General features: G+C 50.8%; 1 protein-coding gene and 1 long non-coding RNA gene across 5 annotated transcripts in view; one reads left to right on the top strand and one right to left on the bottom strand.

Moving 5' to 3' along the window:
* Positions 1 to 323: 323 nt before the first annotated feature.
* The window catches only part of glra1 (glycine receptor, alpha 1), a 62,080-nt gene continuing 40,827 nt past the window's right edge, over positions 324 to 21,576 (bottom strand). For 3 of the 4 annotated variants that reach the window (XM_061834075.1, XM_061834074.1, XM_061834076.1), the window contains exons 3-10: positions 12,156 to 12,223; positions 10,434 to 10,657; positions 8,045 to 8,127; positions 7,488 to 7,625; positions 5,245 to 5,459; positions 3,593 to 3,739; positions 1,652 to 1,957; positions 324 to 1,551 (exon numbers count right to left, since the gene is read on the bottom strand). In XM_061834075.1, the coding sequence (XP_061690059.1) occupies positions 1,655 to 1,957; positions 3,593 to 3,739; positions 5,245 to 5,459; positions 7,488 to 7,625; positions 8,045 to 8,127; positions 10,434 to 10,657; positions 12,156 to 12,223 (1,178 nt within the window). In that variant the 3' untranslated portion in view covers positions 324 to 1,551; positions 1,652 to 1,654. Of the gene's footprint in view, positions 1,552 to 1,651; positions 1,958 to 3,592; positions 3,740 to 5,244; positions 5,460 to 7,487; positions 7,626 to 8,044; positions 8,128 to 10,433; positions 10,658 to 12,155; positions 12,224 to 17,669; positions 17,709 to 21,576 lie in introns of all 4 variants that reach the window. The other variant, XM_061834078.1, reaches the window with a different exon arrangement.
* LOC133508289 (uncharacterized) lies at positions 7,163 to 9,257 on the top strand. The gene is made up of 3 exons (XR_009797018.1): positions 7,163 to 7,415; positions 7,537 to 7,928; positions 8,047 to 9,257. It is a non-coding gene; the product is annotated as an uncharacterized LOC133508289 (long non-coding RNA).

Genomic DNA, 21,576 nt, shown 5'->3' with positions numbered 1-21,576 from the left:
ACATATATATGTCTACACACACACACACACACACACCAATTGTAACATAAGATAAGAGGAAAAGCATTTAAATGTAAATAATTATAAATATCCATAGAAATGAAGACGGCTTATCCAATCGTTCCATTTTTAAGGGGCTCAAAATCAAAGATTTGCCCACCCCCGTTTCCACGTCGGTCCCGGTTTTGTATTTCATTTTCCTTCACGTGTGCGAGCCTTCAAAGCGCTAGCCGGCTAGCTAGTTAGCACAAACCGGACTAAAAACCTGACGGCGTTCCAAACAAAACGGCGACTGATGTGCTGTCACTGGAAAGTTCCAAAACAAAAACAATCGGAAAAGTATGTTTTGACAACCTAAAAGTGGCAAACGTCCAGAGAAGCGACGAAGGCGCGTCAAGTCTTTTGAACAGTATTCAGCTATTGTGTGTTTGACGTGACGTCTCAACGGTGAAATGTTTTACCGGACGTTAATAAAGCGACACCCGAAAAACTTGTGCAGTCGCATTCAATCAATGAAGTGAATTCTTTTCACACACACACACACAAAAACAAGACTACAGACAATGATTTGCGGTTGAGAGAAGCAGCCGCCGATGAGGCCGGCACACAAACTAACCGATTCGTCTCTGATTTGCATTTTAGCTCGCTGTTTAACCTCGTAAAATCAAACAAATACACTAAATGTTGAAAGAGACTATTTTTGCACGTCGCTGCTGCCCCCTGCTGGTTTGGAGTGTGATTGTGACAACATCTGGCAGAAAAGGAAAAACGTCACGAAAAGCTCAACAACACGCGACAGCTTCGCCGTTTGTGTCATTCGGCGACGACGACGACGACGATTTGATTTGCGCCTCGGCCTCACGCGATCGACGCGACCGCCGGGCGACGGCGACATCATTTGCATCCGGATCGGGGAGCGCTTTGCATAGAGCGGCCGAGCGCGGGAAGCACGAAATCACGCCGGCGTCAAACGCTCGCTGGTTTGGCACGGACGTGCGAAGAGGAAAAAAGATGGAATGGAAAAGAATCATTCAGGACAAATGATTAGAACAAACAAAAGACATATCCGTATTTATGACTTTACCTTCCAAATAAAAAAAGAAAGAAATCATAAAAAACAATGGAAAAAAAAAATACAAAATTATTGTGTACAAAAATAATACAAAAGAGAAATATCCTTCACGTTACGTCATAATGAATCAACAAAATGAAAATTACAAAAAATAGATATATCAATCTGAGAAAATACAATTACTGCGACACACCTTGAACAATTATTAGTTAATGAGTTAAAAGCCGTTGCCGCCGCGGGGGGGGGGGGGGGGGTGTCACTCGATGAGTTTAGCGCGCTAGCATTAATGTCGAATGCAAAATGTTTGCAAATATTCCGTTAGCGTCCCCGCGGGGGGCGGAGCTCGAGTTCGCCCCGCACACCAGTGATTCCTCCCTCGTGGGCGGGTGGGCTCAGTAGATATGAAGTTTGTCATGTTGCCGGGGGGCAAAAAAAGGAGGAGGAAGAGGAAGAGGAAGAGTGGAATGGGTTTGGCCCTCCTGCAAAAAGAGGAGCAGGAGTAGAACATGAGGAGGAAAGATACGGTGATGCTCAAATGGAGGAGAAGGAAGACGGGAGGAAGGCACCAGCGATACTTGCCTCTCATTGTTTGTGTATGTCTTCGCTGCGAATGATTTTGTAGATGATCCAGTAGAAGATGTTGAAGATGAGGAAGACCAGCGGGAAGGCCACGCGCGACACCGTGTCGATGCGTTTGGCGCGGCTGATGAAGAGTTTCTTCATTTCCTCGATGCTCTTCTCGGGCGGGCCCCCCGCCGCCCCCGCCCCCGCGTTGTTGTTGTTGTTGCCCTTGATGGCCGCCACGCCGTCCTTCTGCAGGCACGTCGGGCCCACGCCGTAGCCCGAACCCGGGAAGCCGAAACGGCCGTCGCCGCCGTCGTCCTCCTGCCGACACACCGCACGCGCATCGGCTGACGTTTCCGGAGATGAGCCGTCGCAAAGCCGCGAGAAGCAAAAAGAAAAAAAAAAAAAAAACATCCGCGCAAAGGCGTCGTCCTCACGCCGCGGCCGCTAATACCGACAACTGGCAAAGTCCCAAAGGAACGAGCTGTTTTGTCATCAACAATGAAAAGAATACATGGGGGAAAAAAAAAAGAAAAGAAAACGCCCGCTCCGGGTCCGGGATGAGATCCTGACCCAAGCGGGGGAAATGTAAGTATCTTGGGGGTCTTGTTCACGAGTGAGGGGGGTAAAAAAAAAAAAAAACCCATCCACGGGCAGCGGTGCCAGTCGGTCTACGGGCCCAACCCTCAGCGACGCTCACGAGACGTGGGCGGGTCGTGTCCGAAAGAACAAGAACCCGGATGGCGAGCGGCCCAAACGGGGTCAGAGCTCTCGCTCGGAAAACGGGCGGGAAGCTCGCTCATCCGGGAGGGGTTCGGCGTCCCGATGCTGCGGCGGCGATTCTCCCCGACTTGGCCGTGCGGAAGGAACTTCGGGGGACGAAATCATCATTTGAAACTTTTTCCGGAACTTGGAGGGGACCGAGGCAAGTCTTTGTCTCATTGGCGGGGGTGGAAATGGCCACAGCGTGCTGCGACTCGACGTTCCAGTCGGGAATTGTGGGACTTTTCTCCCTTCTCGCAGAAGCGCAAACGCCGACTGCGACTGGGAATTGACCTCACCTTGGCTGAGGCGCCAGTTGCAGCGTCGGCGGCCCAATCGGGGGACGTGTCCCGAATTAGTTCACCGTCAACAAACGCCTCCGCAAGCTCACCCGCAGGTAACAAACAAGCTCCATTTTTAGCCTCTGTGCCCCAATTCTGTCCTGGACTTCAGGCAACACCGTTTGTTTTTTTTTTTTTTTTGCTTTGTTTTGTTTTTTTGAAAGGATCTCACACACGCACACACGTGACGACCCCCCCCCCCCGCCCTCGAGCTAAACTATGACAGATGTCGCCGAGATCGAAGGAGATGAGAATGGAGGGAGGAGAAAGACCGAGAAGGAGGGAGGGGGCCACGAAGGCATCTTAGCCAACGTCCAGGAATGCGGAAATCAATTCAAAAGAGAGCAAGAGCAACAGGAAGTGGGGCGACATCGTAAAAGAAAGATGGCTTCATTTTTCTCTCCACCCAATCAACGTTGCCCAGCGGCGTCCCTCAGGGCTTCGCTTCGGGCCGACGGCGACGCCGGCTAACGCTGACGGCTCCGCCCCATAATCGAAGTTCATCGGCGACTGATCGTCTTGGCATCACGCGCTCATGTCATCAATGCTAATTACAAAATTATATATATATATATATATATATATATATATATAAAAAAAACATGATAATGTATACGCTTTTTTTTTTTTAGTTTTGCTGGTAAAATGACCCAAAACAAGCCGAAACTCAAAGTGGACGACTTGAGACTTTGTGAATGGATTTTTTAGAGGACAAAAAAAAAAAAAAAATTGTCAATGCTCGTCTCGTGAAATTCATTTTTGGTTTGTTCCAACACAATTTTTTACGCTTCCTGACCAAGAAAAGCAACTCGGCAACTTTCAGGTGAGTTAGCGAAATGAGCAAATGACCTACCTTCATGTGTCGCCGGCGGCGACGGAAGCGAAGAAGTTCTTTGTGCTGGCGAGCGATGAAGTTGACGGCGGCGTACTCCAACAGCGCCGAGAAGACGAACAGCAGGCAGACGGCCATCCAGATGTCGATGGCCTTCACGTACGACACCTGCCGGCGACGGCCAAGCAAAAGCGTTAGCGGCGCCGCTGACGAAGTGCCCGTCCTTTCGCGACACTAAATTGGCCCCAATTCCAAGCCGAGCGCATTCTCGTGAGTCCGAATTTCACGCTGCAAAAATCAAATCGGCCCCCGATGATCTTAAAACGGCTCCGGATCCTCGGTGGGCTCGCGGGCCCACGCTCAAGAGTATTTCTGTGGGTGGACACAAGCGTATCCGGAGAAAAGCAGCAGAGGAACGGGGGGGGGGGGCACAAACTCCACACAGGCGAGGCCGGATTTGAACTCGGGGTCTCAGGACTGCGAGGCAAATCAGCCGTCTGGGCACCAGGAAGTGATTTCAATCCAGTTGTCATTCTCGCAGTGTCTTTTTTTTTGGGGGGGGGGGGGCACTCTTCGCTGCTCTAAATGAAGAAGACTTTTCATCTGTTCAAGTTTTCGTCCCTACTTGGCCATTAGAGCGGATTCTGATTCTGAACTCACAATAGACGCGGGATGTGAATTTCTCTCTTGCTTGGAAATGAGCCCAAAATGATCGCTTGAGACTTTTTCGGGTCTCATAGTGACCAAGCTGCCTCCAAAAAGGACAGAAAGTCAAACCCACTTCGGGTGCTGAGCCGTCAAAACATCCTGACAATTAACCGCTACTTGAGGAGGAAGTAAGTCTGGACAAAATCTCGATGGACTGGAAACAGAACATCGAGAACAACAACACGTTTGGGTTCTGTGGCCAGTCCAGTCCAGAGTGGTGCTGTCATGGTGAACGTTCACTGGGCTCATTGCGTTGCCTTGGTTTCCCGTGCACTCCCCCCCCCCCCGCCCCCCGACTCATCTCACCTTCCGCCTGACGTGCGGCTAACGCGCGCGTGCGCTGGCTAGCTCAGCTGCGCTGCGCGATCATTCTTGTGACAGCTGAACTGCAGCGGAATCACGGTTCACTTGTTCAATTTTTAGAGCGCATGAAGCACCTCATGTCCACAAAGCGGGCGGGCGGGCGTGTGTGTGTGTGTGTGTGGGGGATTACAGCTTCCCTGGCCATAATTATACAACAACTACAGTGGGTCACGCAAGCTACCGCTGCGGTTGCTTTCTTTAATCTGAAAAGCCGCGTAGCAAAACATACAGACATATATTTTTGGGGCCCTTTTTTAATCTTCTCTTTTCTGTTCTTAAGTTTCGTGCCGCAAGTGAACAGGGACCGTATTTGGATCTTTTTTAACAGACCGCAGTCGACCCAAATGTTTTCACGCAATCGGTTTCCGGTGATTCCGGAGAACGGACCCGACGCAGAATCGCCCACTCCTGCCCGACTTTCCGATCACGGCGAAGCCGTCGTCAAACGGCAGGCCGAGAAAATGAGAATGGTGAAAATGATTGACAGCCATTACAGTTGCATTGAATAAAAAACGATTTTTTTTTTTTTTTTTTGTCAACCACAAAAATTGCTGAATAAGCGGCAATTCCCCCGACAAGAGAAGAAAAAAAAAGCGGCCGACCTTGGGCAGGGAGGCTCGGGATCCCGAGCTCTGCGTCGTCATGGTGAGCACGGTGGTGATGCCCAGGCCCACCCGGGCGGGGGCGGCGTCCATGTTGATCCAGAAGGACACCCAGGACAGGATGACGATGAGCAGGGACGGGATGTACATCTGGATCAGGTAGTAGCCCATCTGCCGCTCCAGGTGGAAGCGGGCCTCGATGCACGTGAACTTGCCTGGACGGACACAACGGGGAGGAACGTCGGGAATAAACGACACGGAAAGCGGGGATTGCGCCTCCGAGGAAACCAAATGATCCAATTTGGACCTTTCCGGCGCTTCCAACCGCCACCCCGGACTTTACCGCCATCGACGGCTCTAACGGATCCCAAAAGTGCTTTGGATTCAACATCGGCGCATCTTCCCGCGCGACCTCAGGGACGACGCCGGACGAGCTCTTACGAAGTTGGAAGCTTGATTGACACAAAGCAAAAACATCGCTAGCTTAACAGCGGCCCATTCAAGAGCGTCTCTGGGACGCCGAACCGCGGAAAACGGTCACCGTTGCCGTTGCTGTTTTCCTTGTTACGGAAACAAGAGTGAAAACGGCTGCCGGAAAGGAGCAAAACGTGCTGGAGAAACCCCACCCTGCGGGGTCCGTGCCGACAGCAGCTGCGGCGACCCCGCTGGCTTGGAGGAGAACTGCAGCGTTACATTTTTTTTTTTTTTTTTTTAAAACGACGCAAGTGGGTTTGCGGTGGAGGATAAAAGCAAATCCGCGCGACGTCGCCGGTGGAAAGAAGCCCCCGCCGCATTTATTTTGCGCTTCACACGCTTGAGTTTCGGCCGATAGCGACGGACCGCACGTCTGAATGTACGAGTGCTATTCATTTGTTTCTCAGGGTTTACTGTCGCTTTACCTCCTGCAAAAACCTTTGACGTGGAATTTGGGGTTTTTTGTTTTCACCCAATCACCAATCAGAAGAAACTTACAATGAATCGGATCGTGACAAATCCGCGCCGCGTGCCAGAACGTCGAGTAAACGGCGGCAGCGAGGAGACGCGGATGAGGAGCGACGGCCGAGGACGAGCGAGGAGCTCGGAGGAGTCACCGAGGAGAGGAACGAGGGATGATGAGGAGGTGGAGGAGTGCGGAGGCATGTGTGGCAGCCCAAGCGTGAGGAACAGGAAGTTGGCGGCGCAGAGCGCACATTGTCAACTTGGGGAACATCAAAGTGCAGGAAGGAAAGCCGAGCGACAGGAAGTCAAACGGCCACCCGAGGAAAAAACACGGCCGACGCCACATCGGAAAACATTCAAGCGACGCGACAATACGCCAACGGCTCCTCACCGCGTCCCCCCACGGCAGATTGTTTTCGAGCAACTGGTCGGCTGATTGAAACGCGACAGCCGTGACTGACGCGACTTTCACTGGCACCTTTCTAAGCCCCTCCCGCTTGAAAACATCCAGCCAGCCGTCATTTTTCTGTAGCGCACTTCCGTGTGTGAGAGGCCACGGGGAGAACACGCAAAAAAACGGTGATGGACTGACAATATTTTGTGGTATATCCAAGCCGAAAGGAGGATTGTATGAATGCCGGAAGGGAGTTTGAACAACTTCGCTAAGCTGCAGCCAGGACTTCGTAGTTGAAGGTGCCGACAAAGCCTCGCCGGGTCCGGCGAGCGCTCGCGGGGGAGGGAGTTCTCCTCGTCCCGGAACGACGGCGACGACGACTCGTGCGATGCAGCGAGTTCATCTGGATTTCAAGAAGCTTCACGCGGCCCGCTCTTTGTTTGTGTTGCCGGCCGGGATTGTCGATCCTCTCGCAGTCACGCTGCGGCGAATGAATCCGAGAACCCCCCCCCCCCCCCCCCACAAATGACGCACCTTCACGACTGCGCTCTCTCATTGGAAGCCAGCCAGCACACGGGAAGATAAGGAGTAAAGGAAACGGAGGAGGAGGAGGAGGACACGTCAACAACGGGGCGGGGGCGGGGGGGGGGGCGAAGTAGAGATCCTGCGTGAGAAGGGACCAAAGTGGAGGAATCGGGATTGCAGCCTGGTGCACGTGCTCGGTGGGCACGTGCCAGAAAAACAAATTGCCCTCGAGGGAAATTTGCTTTCCGAGTGGCGGTGAAAGTCCAGCAGTGGGCGCTGTGACGATACGCCGCACGATCTTGTCGTGGCAGCGGTGAGCGTGTTGAATGCATGCAGAGTGTCCTCCGATCGCGGCGGCGGCGGCGGCGGCGTTTTGCTGCCTCACCGGTGTTGTAATGTTTGGTGCAGTCTCTGAGGTCTTTCTCCTCCTTCAGGATGAACTGAGGCAGCGTCAGGCCGTCCGCCACCTGCACGGCGCCTTTCTCGTCCCACTCGAAGATCAGGTCGTTCATCGTGTAGCCAACTGGAAACACACACACGCACGCGTTTGGCGACGTGCGGATGCTTGGCGTGGCGTCGCCCTGCCGACGACGTGGACACGTTGCCAGTCATGAACTTTTCTTCTTCTTGTGATCAAAATGTGAAGACAAAGAAAGGTCGGAAGAAGCAGGCAAAGGCTGCGGTCGCTATGGTTACTGTCCGACATCACGTCTTTGCGACGTCGGCGCTGCGCCGCGGCCGCTTCCCAGTCGCCTCACGTCCGCGCGTGTGTTTGTGCGTCACCGTCAACGTGTGAGCGTCTCCTATCTGCGTGTGTGTACTATAGGTGAGTGTGTAATACGCGTGTGTGTGTGTGTGTATAGCGTACTTTAAGTGCGTTTGCCGTTCGTGCGCGGTCGTGTACTCCGTGGCTCTGCTTTCAATGTCTGCATGTGTACTCACAGCTCTCCAGCTGCATGATGCACGTCTGCACATCCATCGGGAAGTTCTTCAGGTCCATGGGACAGGCCAGAATCAGCGTTATTCTGAAAACACACACACACACAGATATCAGCTTCCCGCTAAGAGGATTATGTGTTGATCTTGAGCAAATGAGCAAACATCACAGGCGCGTTATTGTTAAAATCATACTAGAGAATTGCACTCGCGTTGAGAACTGGCTAATTACAAGTGAGCGGAATCCAAATGCTCCAAAAACACAAGAACGGGCAGCACTGCGTGCGCTTCGTGGGTTCCAGGTTCCAACGTGGGTTTGGGCCTTCCTTAGCGGAGCCAACCGTGTTGTGCCAAGCCTTCGGGGTGAGCGCGTTAGCTCCAATCAATACCGGCAAATTGCACGTAGGCTCGTTTGGCCCAACAGTGAACTCTTGATTTAATGGGGAGCGTCCGTTCACACACATCTCACGGAATGGAGAGACAACAAGTCTTTTTAAAAAGGGTCAATTTCACTCAAACGGCCAGAATTCAAGAAGGTGAGCCACAATCGGTGACCAGAATGTTGCCGTCCTTGTCAAAGATAAACACCGGGGAGGGGAGATCTCGCCTGTGTGGCGGCCACGTTGGGACCTTGCATCAAGGGCAACAAAAGCAAATCGTAATAAGTACGCGTCTCCCGGATTTCACTGTGGGCATCTATGGCCGTGGCGCTCATCGCGCTCCGGTTTTGTCCACGTCGCGTATCGTTCTGGAAAAACGAGATTTTTGCACAATTATCGTCAAGGCCTTAAAAGGAAACGGAGCTCGAGCTTCGTGCAAAACAACCTCCAAGCAGGCCATCGTAAGGCTTGCCGCAAACAATGGCCGCTCAACATCACGCGGCGCGTACGGACAGCGAGCGGTGCAGTGCGGCCTGCGCGTCTGACCCCCCCCCCGCAGCCAGAATGCGTCAGTTCTTTTCCCCGGCGGACGCAATAAAACGGGGATCGTAAAATAAGAGTCATAAAAACGTGCCGCCGCTCCGAGCTCAATGAAAGCAGGAGAAAAAAGGTTGTTGTTATCTTTGCGAGAGTAAATGCTTCTTTTGTCACAGTTTCACGAGTAAATAAAGTCGCAAGGATGTCGTCCTACTACCTTGACAAAGTCGTGTTTACTTCTTTTTTCCTGGTGTGAGACTAAAGTTGCTTTTTTGAGGGGAACAAAAGGAGAAGAAATAACAAATGGCGTAATGTTATGAAAAAGTCAGATTTTAGTTGCAATATGACATTGTATTAGATTCAAGTCAAAGCAAGAACAATATTTGAACAAATGAAATCTCAACTACATGTACAGCATTTATTCTTGAAAAGTTGACTTTAACCTCCAAAATTGCACACGGGTCGGGCCCCATTTTGGTTTTTAGTTATTTATTGGGCCGCCAGTCCTCATAGTCGATAATACCACGACAAACGGCAGCTCTCGGAACCCCGCCGAGGCCCTCCGCCCCGAGCTCGAGGACCGGTTCCTGTCGGGAAGCGGCGTGGAGGTCGCTCCCTCCGTTCGTCGCCCTCCTCCTCCTCCCGCCGGCGGACACGAGGACGGACGCCGCATGCCGGCAGAATACTAAAGAAGCTCCGCAGATGATCAGCCAGGCGAGACCGGCCCATGAACGAGAACGCGAGGCGGCTCACGACTCCCGCAGCCTCCAATTGGACGTCACGAAAAGAAAAGCGCTCACAGCTCACGGTCCCGCTCTGACGCGTCTCCGGGAAGCCAAAATGCGCCTCAAAAAGTCTCCCGTCAAAGATCGGAACATTTGCGAGCAAAGTCATAAAAACCTTAAAAGCGCCGCCTCGCTTGGCGATGTGAAAAGCGCCACGTAGCTCACCTTTTTCATCATGCCACAAGGAATAAAAAAAAAGACAAAGACAAAGACAAAGACAAAAAAAAAAAGAGACTTTTTTTGCGGGTCTACTCGCCATGGAAAGTTTCCGTGTCAAACTGGCAGAATTTTCAGAAGAAATTCAACAGGCAAAGATGTTTGGAACGGACCCCTCAATCCCCCCCACCCCCCCCCCTTCTGAGCGACAACATGCCTACCCGATTGATTTCATACTGCAAAATGAAAAATTGCCATCTGGGGCTGAATGGGAACCATACGGGACAAAACCTCTGAGGACATCCTGGAAATGGCTCAAAGGTCCACGTCCTCACGTCTCCAAAACGGCAGACGTCTTCATTTTGATGGGCTCCCAAATTCAAGTTCAAGAGATTATCATTATTCTTCTCACGTTTTTAATACATTACATATCCCATTTCAAAGCTTCTGAGGCTAATGTGGGACCTTGGGTAAGGGGTTTTCTTTTCCGCCCGCCACTATGGGAATATGCCTCCGCAAGTGTAGCGTGGAAGTCACCGTATGCTGTAGAGCACGTTTCCGTTCTTGGAGATGCGCAGAAGTTTGTTGTCGGTGGTGACCTCGTGGAAGTTGGCCCCCTTCTCGTTAGCGAAGAACAAGTCGGGCTTCCAGATGGAGTCCAACATGGACGGGTCCAGGTCCAGGGAGTTGTCCGGGTACTCGCTGTAGGCCAAACGCGGGTCGTTCCACTGCTGCCTCAGGAAGATGTTGACTCTGTAGTCCTGTCCGAAACACAACACACACAATTTCACAAATTGACTAATACGCAGGCAGAATCGGAAGAAAAACAAACGGGGAGCCAGCCACAGTCGCCGTACGCTCACGGGAAGACTCCCCGGCTGACTAGGCCACGCCCCTTAAAGGCACACATCCAGCTTTGCGTCCAATTGGCTTCGGCGCCACGAAAAATGTCAGGCGCAACTTTGTGTCGCTCCCGCGACGCTAAAATTTGCGCTTCTTCGCTATGAACGAATTTGGCTGGGTTTTCTGCGGCTCCTCCAACACGAAAGACTCTAAATTTGCTTGTACTGTGCGTGCCCTGCGAGCGGCGGGCGACCGGTTTCGGGTGCGCCCGGCCTCCTTCAATGTGCAACGAAAAACTTCAACGTCCAAGTTGGCCTATATTCAAACACACGCCGTCTGAATGGATTTAACGTTTGGAGAAAATCTGATAAATCCGATTATTTTCATACTCTGTTCATTTTCTTTCTAATCTGCTGGTGCGCATTACACGCACGCCGCTGTTCACTTGTCTCTCTGAAAAACACGCACACGCGCGGGAGAGGCGTATGAAAGATTATTGACGGTCAAACGCTTTTGAGGGCGTCAGCTCATCTCGTTCCCTGGAAATGCGGGACGGAAGAGGAGGACGCCGAGCGCCGCGGACGTCGGCTGAGGGCGCACATTCCTACTCAAAAGGTGCGCACGCAAACCGCAGAACGATCAATATGTTCACACGTGTTTTCATTCATAATTGATGGGGACGCGAGCAAATTTCGAAGCTTTAACAAACGCACAAACAATACAGAATCGGCAGACGCGTCGGAGCTCACTGTGCCAAATCGGAGCGGGAATTTGCTCACCAGGTGAGTCGCGTTCCAAATAAACGGGACGAGCGTCTTGTACGGTACGCGCGCGTCTGCCTCACAGTCCTGAGGACCGGGGTTCGAATCCCGGCCCCGACCGCGTGTTCTCCCCATGCCCGCCGACGTGGCTTTTCTCAAGGTGCTCCGCTTTCCTCCAAAAACGTGGATAAAGGGGATTGTGTGCGGGTGTGCACGCGCCCTGCGCCCTGTCAGGGAAGGACAGGACAAGACGAGAAGGATGCAGGAAAAGGGGTCGCGAACTTGAACTGTAACCCGAATGAGAAATATGTGCAGGAACGCTTGGAAATTGCCCGAAGGGGGGGTTAGGGCTCTTTCTTTTCAAGTTTTGAAAACGTACTGCGGACCGCGCAGGGTCAACGAACCCACGAGAACCACAAAACGTGGAAGGAACTTCTGCCCGAACACGAGGACCTCGTGGGCCAGATGATCCCTTGAATTTTGTCGCGGAATCGGCGTAGATGGGGCGGGGAACCGGGAGGAACGGTGAGTACGTCGACACGCCAAAAGGGACCAATCGCGAGAGAGGAGCGCCGCGGGGGTATCGAGAGGCCTCAGTTGCGATGCGGTCATCGTCCCCCCCCCAAAATCCGTCCAAAAAAAGCGACTGACTTACCATGGTGGTCTCAGCGATGGAGCCAAAACTGTTGATGAAGATGTTGCAGGTCACGTTGACGGGAGGACCTGAGGAGCAGGAGAGGACGCCGCACATCAACGCGCGCCAACACGACACAGTTCCACGTCTCGGCAATCAAAAACAACACGCACGGTCCAATTTGATCAAAACATTCAAAACGCCCAGTTGAAGTTGGAGAGGAAAAACCGGGTGGGTCTGGGTCCACCCATAATAATCATCGTATGAATAACCGACAATTTCCCGAACGGGTCCTTGACATGTTTTTGTGCGGCCTTTTACAATCCACAATTTCATATCGATGGGTCAAACTGCGGCTTCCAAAGCTGGCTTCCTCTGTGGACTGGGGTGGATGAAGACCTCTTTTAAAGAAGGGTGACCGCAGCCTCCCTGGTTCCGTCTACATTCAGAGTCCAATCTCAGATTCGGGAGGAGTGACGTGGTCTTCGGCCTCTACACCCCGGGAGGTGCGTGGGACCCATGCGTTTTGTGGACTTGGAGAGGGAGTCCCGTCGGCGTGGGGGTCCTTCAGGAGTACGGCCCCGTGTTCGAATGCGGTCCGCATTACCGGCACTAAGTGGGACTCGTTTCCGGCGAGAGTTGGACCCCGTCGAGACCGCCCTTTGTCACCCGTTGTAATCTGTACGCCGAGGGGTTCCGAGACTTTCTTGCTATTCTTTGGCTACTTTTTTTTTTTACAAGCGGCCGACCTGCCGCTGTGTGACTCACCGAGGCCGTCCGGGCGTCCCTCTGAAAGCTACGACCCGACCTCGGATAAGCCGGAGACGGGTGGATGTTGGAGAGCTGAAAATTGTTCATCAGTCCTTTTCAAACGAGCAAAAAAAAAAAAAAAATCGGCTTACACGTTCACACAAAAACTGTTGTAAGGTTTATCTCAGTTGGAAAAAGCAGCGTCGATGAGTCCGCACACACCCACGGAGGTCAGGCAAAGTGTTTTATCATCCTTCAGGTGGCGCCGCCGTCTTGATGAAATATTAAGAGATTCAAAGAAATCCACGTCGGACGTCCCGGGAGGACAGCAGCGCCCACAACTTGTTTCAAAGTCACACTTGCTTCCAAATAAACGTCAGCTTGGTGCCTCCAGTCCGCATAAAACCAGTTTCCAGACGCAGTTTTCAGTTTTCCCAAGTCCACGTCGAGGCAACGTCCTTTCCACAGAGATTTCTCCAGATTCTCCGAATCTTTTGATGATATTATGGAGCGTAGATGACGAAAGCCCTGAACTACTTGCAATCGGACGTCGAGAGAGCGACGTCGCCCCGCCAAGCCGGGCCGGAACGGCTGAGCCTTTCGGGGACGCTGCGACGACCTGTTCCCCAAATCGGTCTTTTTTTCTGTTTTTTTTTTTCTTTCCGACATTCCTCAAGTCTTTTGTTGGTCCTGAGCCGCTTTGTGCGGGAGGCACCAAATTCAAAATCGGACAATATTTGAAAATAAAGTCTTTGTCGTGTATTCCTCAGGCAGGTCGGAAAGCATTTCTAAGTGATTGTATTCAGTTCTAATTTCTTTCACACTTGAACCGAATTGCAATTTGGTGTCGTAGTTCGTTATCGGCGCAAAGATATCGAGTCGGCCATCCCTTGACGTATCGCACAAAAGGTTCTGCTGCGGAAAAGTACGTTGGACTTCATCTCGCTCGCACGCTTCCCGTTCGGCTAACGTTGGACCGCAGCTGGAGATCCAAAACCAGTGAAGATTTTTAACTGGTTCCATCCCAAAGAGAAACATCGAGCGAGAACGCGAGTCCATTACAACGTGATGAGCGCACACGCGCGCGTCTGCGTCGACGGCGGTAAATCCGGGCGAGATGATTTGACAGACGAGCCTGTCCAAACACGGCGGCAAACAAGCGGCCACGTTGACTCCGACAGCGCTTGTTTGCTGGACTTTTCTCTATTGATGGGATTTATTTGCCTTCGGGTCAGATGAGGTTTTGGGCAAACACACGGGCCAGCGCGCACACACACACACACACACACACACACACACCACACACACACACACTGGGTCAGGCGCTTCAACGTTCTGCTGCAAGACGTCGTCTAATTCCACGGGCGGGCCCAAAGAAGGAGCCGGGATTGTTTGGATCGGCGATTACTCTCCCCGTCGGCGTGAGCGCATCCCTTCGGGCGCGGCGTAACGGCGCTCCCTTGGCCCAACAGAACTCTGAGCGCACGTGTACGGCGATCGGTCGGGGTACGCAGAGCTGCCGCCGGACCCAAAGTCCAAAACCAATCACCACGGCAAGGTGACCGCCACGTACCGATGTGGACCTACGGAACCTCTTCAGCTGGAAACGCAAGATGGCTCCTACAGAACCCAGGAAGAACCAACGAGGCTTCCCAACCTCAGGCCCGACAGAATCCAGAACCCGGCTCGAATCACAGAAACCGCAATACCGTATGGAAGCCAGAAGACAAACGATCATCAAAATAGTTGTCATTGTTTTTTTAACTCCCGCGAGGAGCTGCTCATGAATTCAAATTCAAATTGAGCCACAAAACTACAACAGAGTCAGCGACGCAATCATCTTCGTTCGAAGACGTTGCAAACAAAAAGAGCTCGTGAAAGCAGGGGGAAAAAAATGAATTTGAGGATTGTGCTCCTTCAGGAAATATTCATGCTACTGGCGAGCGGGGGACTCGACCAACATTGAGCTAATTCCCGCGTTGACTGCACACGCGAAGAGCGCTCAGACGGAGGCGAGACCAAACCCGTCAGGCCTCCTCTTCCAAACTTGCCGCTTCTCCCACCGGCGTCTTCATCGAGCCGCCGGAGGCGCTCTTTGCGGCGGCTCATCGGTAAAAAGTTACTTGTCGAGAGTCGCGTTTGTGACGTCGGAAGTCTGCAAATGCAACTTTTGTTGCGGTGCCGGCGACCGCGAAACACTTCGAGCCGCTTCATTCCCCCAAGCGCTGCACCGCAACGTGAGGTTTTCTCGACACACTTTCAAGTGACACAAATACACACGGAAGACGACTAAAAAAAAAAAGAAAAAAAGGGGGGGGGGGGGGCGCAACACGGTCATGTTTTCTAGAAGCCATCGTACCGCACTGCATCGCGTACGTCGCGTCGGGGACGTCTGGGAGCGGACTCCGCTACTTTGAGTTCGGGTGTGACCGCAGTGGGGTGGAAATGCAAAGCGCACGGGCCCCGGTCCACGGGCAAATCCCGCTACCGCGTGTTTGGTAGAAAGGGGGCCGGCTCCAGTGGCGCGGCGGCGGGCGACGCCCTATAAACAACCAATCGTCACGACGCAATGTTTGATTGGGACACCTCGCCGGCTTTGCTGCGTTTGCAGTGACGAGTACAAACAAAACAAAGACCAGCGGACCTGCTACAAAGTTCATGTTTCTTTGCGCGCGCTCAGTCGGAAACACGTGATGGCCGGCGGTGCCGATTTCGAGTTTCTCGGGGGGCCACAATACGGGAAGCATTCCACGCCGACCATCTCGCGATGGGATGTTGAAAGCTGCGTTATTTTCATCTTCTTGATTGGTTCTGACTGTGCAAGCGTTTTTTAGTAACACCTGCGGGACTTAAGCGGTAACATTTGACAAAGATGACGGGTCGGCAGAGGGACGCCCGTCGCGTGGCCATCCCTGGATGTAAAAGACGCTTTGCGTAATCGAATGAAGTGCGCCGACGGCGTGCAGTTGGCTGACTTTTGCGCAGGCGGACATTTGATCTCGCGAGCGTGCGCCCTTTTTAATGAAGTGCGCCGTTAGCTTGATGCTTTGAATCATCTTGACAGGAAGGCCCATCTATGATGGCGGCTGAGCGCGCACACCCACAACGACGCACACATCCAGCCAGGTTGAGTCACTGTCACGGGCTGCATTTAAATGTCACACCGAGGTAAGGCCGCGTCGCGGCATTTGTTCGCCGGGGGCCGTCGTAGACACGCCGTCATCGCGTTTGGGGCCCGGACGGGGAACGAGACGACACGAGGACGACGACGCTCGCCAACGCCACGTGGTGTGTGCAATAAAGCGTCTGCTCCTCCATGCTCGCACAGGATTTTTATTTTCAATTTTAATGTCTATTTCTTTGGTTTTAAATGCTTTTAATCAGGTAGAGCACATCGCGTACGGCACGCACTGTGTAATACATCCGGGGGAGACCTTTCGACTTTACGTCCGCCATTTTGTCTGGCTAACGTGCGTGGCGCTCGTCCGCGTTTGTACGCCGGGAGTATTTTTTCGACATAGTCATAATAATAAGAATAATAAAATAAGAAAGCTGTGCTTCGCCGGCCAAAAGAAAATCCATCACCATGGAAATGAAGCTCAGGATCATAAAAAGATTGCAGAAAGGAGAGACGACGACGACGAACATCGGTAAAGTATCTTTCAAATCAAATGGAGAAAGAATTCAACAATTTGGATCACATTTTTCACTTCAACTCAATGGACCCCCGGGGCAGTATAAATATAGTTTATACACTTGAGAAAAATATTAGTTGTTCTTTGCAGAGGATAAAAATGATACAACTTGTGAGTTTTGTTTCTTTCGCAAGACTTCCACGCAGACGTCCTTTGCGATCGACTCCATTTTGAAACACCAAACGTGTTTTGTGGCTACTTTGCCGACGCACGAGGTATTCGCAAATGTGCGCTTTTGGAGAATGTTGTCAGTTCATCGAGTGAATCCATTTTGGAATGACGGAAGGAAATGTGGAGAAAAAAAAAAAGACAGGAAGGAGAATCCATTTTTATCACTGTTGACAAGTTGACATGATTTCATTCCAAAACTGTGTGTTTGTAATCTAAGGCATTGCTGGGAGAGTTGACTTACTTTTGGGAACTTCCACGATTGCAATTTTAGTTCCATTTTGAATGTCACAGCCTCCTTCTAGAGTCGACGTGATTGGCTCTTTCTGGTCATGTGCCGTTTGTACTTCTTCTCAAACTTGAGGCATTTTTCCAGAAATGACCTCAAGGCGCCACCTTGTGGTCAAGTCTATTTGTTTTCTTTTCTTTTTCTTTCTTTTTTTTTTTTAATCCGGAGAGCTTCAACTTGAGTTCTTGAACACACAACAACATTCATTGACTTTTGAACAGTTTCATCTTTTTCGATGATAGTTGAAATTGTGAAAATGGGTCATTAGCTCAACACGGTGTTATGTTTTCCACATGCTGTACATCTCTAATGCAAGAAGCATATTTTTATGTCGTATTTACATTAGGTCATTACTTGATGATTTTTATTCAATACAAATACGTGGTCAATTGTAAAGTAGCGATGTATGGTTGTAATCCATGTTTTTTTTCTCCATCATAAAAATGCCATCGAACGTTATGACTGTCCCGGAAGTCGTTCCGCACACAACTTTTAATTGCACGCAGGTCGTCTTCCCGACACTGCGAATCTCGGATGTGTCTGGGAAATTTGAATTTCCCGATCGAACAGGAAGAAGGAGGGGAAGAAAAAAAAAAAAAAAGCTTTGTGGGGAGGAAAGAAAGAGCAAAGTACCTTTCTTGTGAGTAGCTTCATTTTTGGAGCCTTTGGGGTCTAATAAAAAAAAAAAAAAAAAAAGATGACAATTAAATTCAACACAAATTGTCTGTTGATTTTTTTTTTTTTTTTTCCCTACTCAAGACGAACAACAGCTGAGCAACTCCTTCGTTGTTTGTCCCGGTTGAGGAAAACAACGCGACTATCGGCGGGCGGGCAAAAGAGAGCGAGGGAGGACGCCGTCGCACGCTGCCAACAAGGGAGGGGGCGGAAGGAGGGTTGGGGGGCGGGGGGCACGTTGGCAGCAAGGGTGGGGGAGGGGGCATCATACTGTGAAGGCGGCGGCAGCAGCAGCAGGGCAAAGGGGGCGGGGGGAGGAGGCGATACGGTTGATGCACGAGTCTAAAAGAACAAAAGCGACTGCCGGAGATGAGGAAGAGCTGGTCAAACAAGCACAATGCACGACTATCAGACTTCAGATCCAGTGATGATGCAAGGACAAGTGGGGGTGGGGGGGCAGCGGGAGGGAGTTGGGGTTGGGGGTTGGGGGGGGGAGGGGGGCTCACAATGCATCAAGACTACATGTCAAAATGGCTTCCATTTCATTGCGGACAGGACGTCGCCGTGACAACCATCAACACACTCGCTCCATCTTTTGAGACTTACGAAGAATTTTTACTCTCCAAATGTGCTGAAATAACTTCTTGGCAAGGTCGCCCGATTGGCTTCAACTTGTGGACCTCGTTAGAATGTTCGTTGGCGTTGGCGTCATTCCCCGATCGCTGCAAAGCGATTTCGATAGACGTGCGAATCTAGTCACGAGCGAACGACCGGTGGTCATTTCCTGCCGAGTCGCCGATCACAGTTCCGAAAATGTCCGCTCAAAACGCATTTGGGTTGATTCGGGAGTGGAAAATGAGACAAAACAAACTTTGCAGCCCCCCCCCCCCCCCCCCCTGACTGCAACAAAGGTGACAAGAAAAAGTTGAAGTGAAAGTCAGTGACCAGACGGATTATTTGTCCTTTGGAGTCATCCGTCCTCCTCCGATCGGCTCGAATGGCCCCCAATTCGGAGCACTTTTTGCTTAAAAAGTACAAAGGGGGGGGGGGGGGGTGAGGAATCATCCGGACGGCTTGCACACAATTCAAATGTGCCAGAAGAAGAAGAAGAGATGTCAGTTGACATTTCAATCATTTGCAGAACGAAATTCATTTTTCAGTGCGGCCGCTAAAATCAATCCTGCCCGTGCGGGATGTCACTCGTCAATCGTGAACTGATCTGCTCTGGAAGCGTGAAGACGAACCTGAACGTTTTCAAACTTTGCAAATTGAATGAAATCAAATGAGGGCCGTCGTCGTCATCGTCGAGCGGGACAAAAGACGGACGGACTTGGCGCGAGTGGTTCTCCGTAACGCGGCGGCCTCGCGCTCGTGCCACGCTAACCCCGTCTTAAGGTCTTAAGGCCGGCCTTCAAAGCGGGATTACATCTGAGCCGGAGGCAGATCTTCGCCTCGGGCCGGCGCCGTCTGGGAAGACGCCGAAAAGGCCACGCTTGGCTCGCTTGCTCGCTAAAGCTTTGACGGGAATATTAGCAGCCACGCGCGTTCACCACAAAACATGGCAGGAAAGGGTTTGAAAAGGGGGCCAAAATTTCCCCTTTTTCTTTCATTTCCTAAGTAGAATTTTTAGATTCCTGATGATTAACTATAAATTGGATCTGATTGACATATTTCAATGTTTCAATAAATACAGCATCTATACATTAAGAGGATAAATTGGGCTTCCCTTTCATTGTCTTTAATTTCAAAAAATAAGATTTGTATTATGGGGGAGGGGGGGATGCAATTAAAACAAATAGGTCTGTTTTGGAAAAAAAAAAAAAAAAAAAATTGCTCCCCCCCATTTTTAAAGGTTTTTGCAAAATGTTCCAACAGTGGGAGTACATTTTGGAACAATTATGGCTAAAGAAATGATTTTCTTCCTTCCTTTTTGGTTGATTCCGTTTCCAGACCCGGGAATTTCCATTTATGGTCATTTCCACAAAGACGACAAGAAGAACGCACGCAAACTTTTTCCTTTTCTCCTTCCAATCCAAACAAATTGGCAAAAAAAAAAAAAAAAAAATCAGATTTTTGTTTGTTCATTTCAATTTTTGAACGAAAACAAATGTCTCCTATTTTTTCCTGTTCCTCTACCACCCCCCCCATCCTCCCTTTCCTTGGTGTCTGTTCTCTTCCCATCTTTTCCGTTCCTTCCACTTTTTGTTTCGTCCTCTTTTTAGCATCCTTCCGTCTTCCCTTCGTGAGTTGTTGCCATGTGTCGCCAACTTCTTCTCGTTTTTTTTTTTTTTTTTCTGGTTCTTCCATCCCTTCTTTCTTTTCGTTTTTCTTCCCGTCTTCATGACGTTCCCTATTCTTTCGGTCCTCCCGGTCTCGCCCTTCGCCGCCACGTCCTAACGTGACATTGGGGAGTTCCCGCGTGCCGCCCAAAGTGCGCGCTAAGCTCAAAGCGAGCGAAGTCGTCGTCGGTCAGCAGGCGGTCGGCACGCAGCCGTCAAGTCCGGCCGTGGCGTTAAGCGTCCATTAAAGAAGCGCTGAGCGCAGCAATCGGGCGCGCGCGCGCGCGTGCTGACAGTTGGTAAAGTGGAAGTCCACCTGGGCGCATTCAGACGCAAGACCTTTTTGCTTGACGTGTTAGCTGACTCTTTAATTTGATGGCTTCTCGCCGCCGCCGCTGCTGCTGCTGCAACTCGTTTTGCATCTGCTGCGGACGAACCCACGTAGCCTCTTCGGTTCTGCATATCGAACGTATTTAGCTCAAGTAGCTGATGTCGTTTTGCACAACAGAAAAACAACGAATAATCGCTCAAGTGTAGCTTATTCATGTCAATAATCGCATGATTTAGCAAAAACTAGCTCCCATGTCGCATCTCTTTGCTCATATTCAGCGTAGCTAACAGAAGCAGCAAATATGTAGCGCATCTCACAGAAGCAGCTCATCCATCTGTTGGATAGCAGGAGTGCCAAACTTTGGTTTGTGGCAAATAACGAGCAATATGAATCTTTGAACAAAAACAATTTCAACAGTATGATCGATCAGCTTTTTTTCCCCCCACTTACTGTTATTTGCATCGAGACTTCATTCATTATTTTTAGAAGTTGTGCGTGTTATTACGACAAAAAAAAAGTGGCTTCTTTTGAAATTTGGATCTTTGTCCTTCATTTCTTTTCAGACTTTCTCTGGTTTTAGGCCTACTTTTAACATTGTACCCGTTTCTACTTTGCGACTGTTTATTCAGCTTAAAAGTGCGTTTATAAACAAAATTCAGCATGATTATTATTATCTGAAGAATTGTCACAACTGTTTGTGTATTGTGTGTGTGTGCGCATGCTTGCGTGTACAATTTTGTGTTTGCATTGCATGTGTGTGATGTTTTTCTGTCAGTGTGGGACTTTATGTGGACTTTTTTTGCGCGATGTGCTGTGTGAGCATATTTGCGCGTGTGTCGTATATCTCATGCACACGTGTGCGCGTGAGACGTGTCGTGTGTTTGAGATGTGGGTGCATTTTTGCGCTGCTTGTTTGGATGTGTGTGTTGCGAGTGTCTTTTTTTTTTTTTTTTTTTTAAGCTCCACAAACTCCACTCAGGCGGCGCCGGAATTTGATCCCCGGTCCTCAGAAGTGCGAGGCACACACTCTAACCATTCGTCCAGCATTGTTGCGATTGTGTTTTGTTTGTCGTACGTCACTTTGCGCGTGCGTACTGGTTGTTGTCGTCGTCAGCTGCGGATGGCGTGTCAGACACGAGTGAGCCGCGCTGCACTACGAAGGAGCGAGCGTGCGCTGTCACGCTGCGCTGCCGACATGACAGAGCGCGGACAATTGGGTCACCTCTTTGCAATTATCTCCAACGACGGCACAGAC

The sequence above is a fragment of the Syngnathoides biaculeatus genome, chromosome 11, assembly GCF_019802595.1.
Source record: "Syngnathoides biaculeatus isolate LvHL_M chromosome 11, ASM1980259v1, whole genome shotgun sequence".
NCBI lineage: Eukaryota > Metazoa > Chordata > Actinopteri > Syngnathiformes > Syngnathidae > Syngnathoides > Syngnathoides biaculeatus.
This window is presented reverse-complemented; position numbering and strand designations above follow the sequence as displayed.